This window comes from Citrus clementina, unplaced genomic scaffold, assembly GCF_000493195.1.
Source record: "Citrus clementina cultivar Clemenules unplaced genomic scaffold, Citrus_clementina_v1.0 scaffold_5, whole genome shotgun sequence".
Lineage (NCBI taxonomy): Eukaryota > Viridiplantae > Streptophyta > Magnoliopsida > Sapindales > Rutaceae > Citrus > Citrus x clementina.
The window spans coordinates 2,698,884-2,700,347 of record NW_006262201.1 but is presented as its reverse complement, the minus strand read 5'-3'; the positions used below and the strand labels follow the sequence as shown (position 1 = coordinate 2,700,347).

Genomic DNA, 1,464 nt, shown 5'->3' with positions numbered 1-1,464 from the left:
TGCCTTGTGCGAAAGTCACTAAGCTCTGTATCCGTTGGTGCAAGAGACTAGAGGCCTTACCCAAGGGATTGCACAACCTGACTTCTGTTCAAGAATTAAGAATAGGAGGTGAGCTTCCAAGCCTTGAAGAAGATGGCCTTCCCACCAAGATTCAGTCACTTCATATCAGGGGTAATATGGAGATTTGGAAGTCAATGGTTGAGCGGGGTCGGGGATTTCACAGATTCTCCTCTATGCGACATCTAGAAATCGGAGGATGTTATGACGACATGGTGTCATTTCCACTAGAGGACAAAAGATTAGGGACCGCGCTTCCTCTTCCTGCCTCTCTAACATCTCTGAGCATTCTTTTATTTTCAAATCTGGAACGCCTACCTTCTTCAATTGTTGATCTTCAAAACCTCACTGAATTGCGACTCCATGGATGTCCCAAGCTTAAATACTTTCCGGAGAAGGGCCTGCCTTCCTCACTTTTGCAATTACAGATCTGGAGATGTCCGTTGATAGAAGAGAAGTGCAGAAAGGATGGAGGACAATATTGGGACTTGTTAACCCATATACCTTATGTTAAAATCGATTATAAAGTCGTTTTTTGATAATTGAATGGAGGACGACAGAAATATTTTATAATTACTATTTTTTATTTTTAAATTGAGCGTGTTTGTGTATGTAATTTCAAATCAAATCTCAGTTGAAACTAATTTAAATGAATATGGTTCGGCGTCGGTGAGTCTTTATCATGTATATAAGACCAATCGGTTTTCGAATTTTTTAAATTAAACAATAAAATGCTTGTTAAAAAAAATGAGTTTGCATTATTCAGCTGTTGAAACTTTATTTTCTTTTATTTATCCTTCTGCTGTACGGTTATATATGTGTGTGCGTGTATATTCTCTTCATCAGACTTCGGCAAATATTGTTTTGAAATTTTACCTGTTGGATATATATATTCTCAAGTACTATTTATTAAAATAGCATGGCAAATATTTGAAAGTTAATTACTTTTTGTTTGTGTGTGCGCGTGTGTATACATATCGTAGAATTGAAATTATTTTGGTTGTGTACAAGAGTAATTTGAGTTAATTAAATTTAATTAATTAATAGTAAACCGACCATGATTTATTGAAAGCACTTTATTACATAATTTTCGTATGTGTACACCATCATCAAATCCCATAACGACAAAAATAGAAAATTAGAAGAGAAAACAATATACCATGACTAAGCCAATAAAATCTCAAAAACAAAAAGCAATCTAAGCAAAGCATTAGCCAAACAAATATCAAAAACAAAAAGCAAACTAAGGGAATGCATTATATTTCTCTGATTACATTTTAGCTTTAACAGCCTTAATATCTTCACCAGAAGAATTACTAGCTGCCGCATCAGCAACAGAGTGTTATAATGTTCGTGTAATTGCTAATTAAACACGTAAGGGCTAGATTGTATTGCAATGTTATTTAT

At 34.6% G+C, this 1,464-nt stretch overlaps 1 protein-coding gene across 1 annotated transcript in view; it reads left to right on the top strand.

The window, feature by feature from the left end:
- LOC112098474 (putative disease resistance RPP13-like protein 1) overlaps positions 1–609 on the top strand; it is a 4,697-nt gene extending 4,088 nt beyond the window's left edge. The window contains exon 2 of the mRNA XM_024184886.1: positions 16–609. Within this exon, the coding sequence (XP_024040654.1) occupies positions 16–596 (581 nt within the window). The 3' untranslated portion in view covers positions 597–609. The remainder of the gene's footprint in view (positions 1–15) is intronic.
- Positions 610–1,464: the final 855 nt, after the last annotated feature.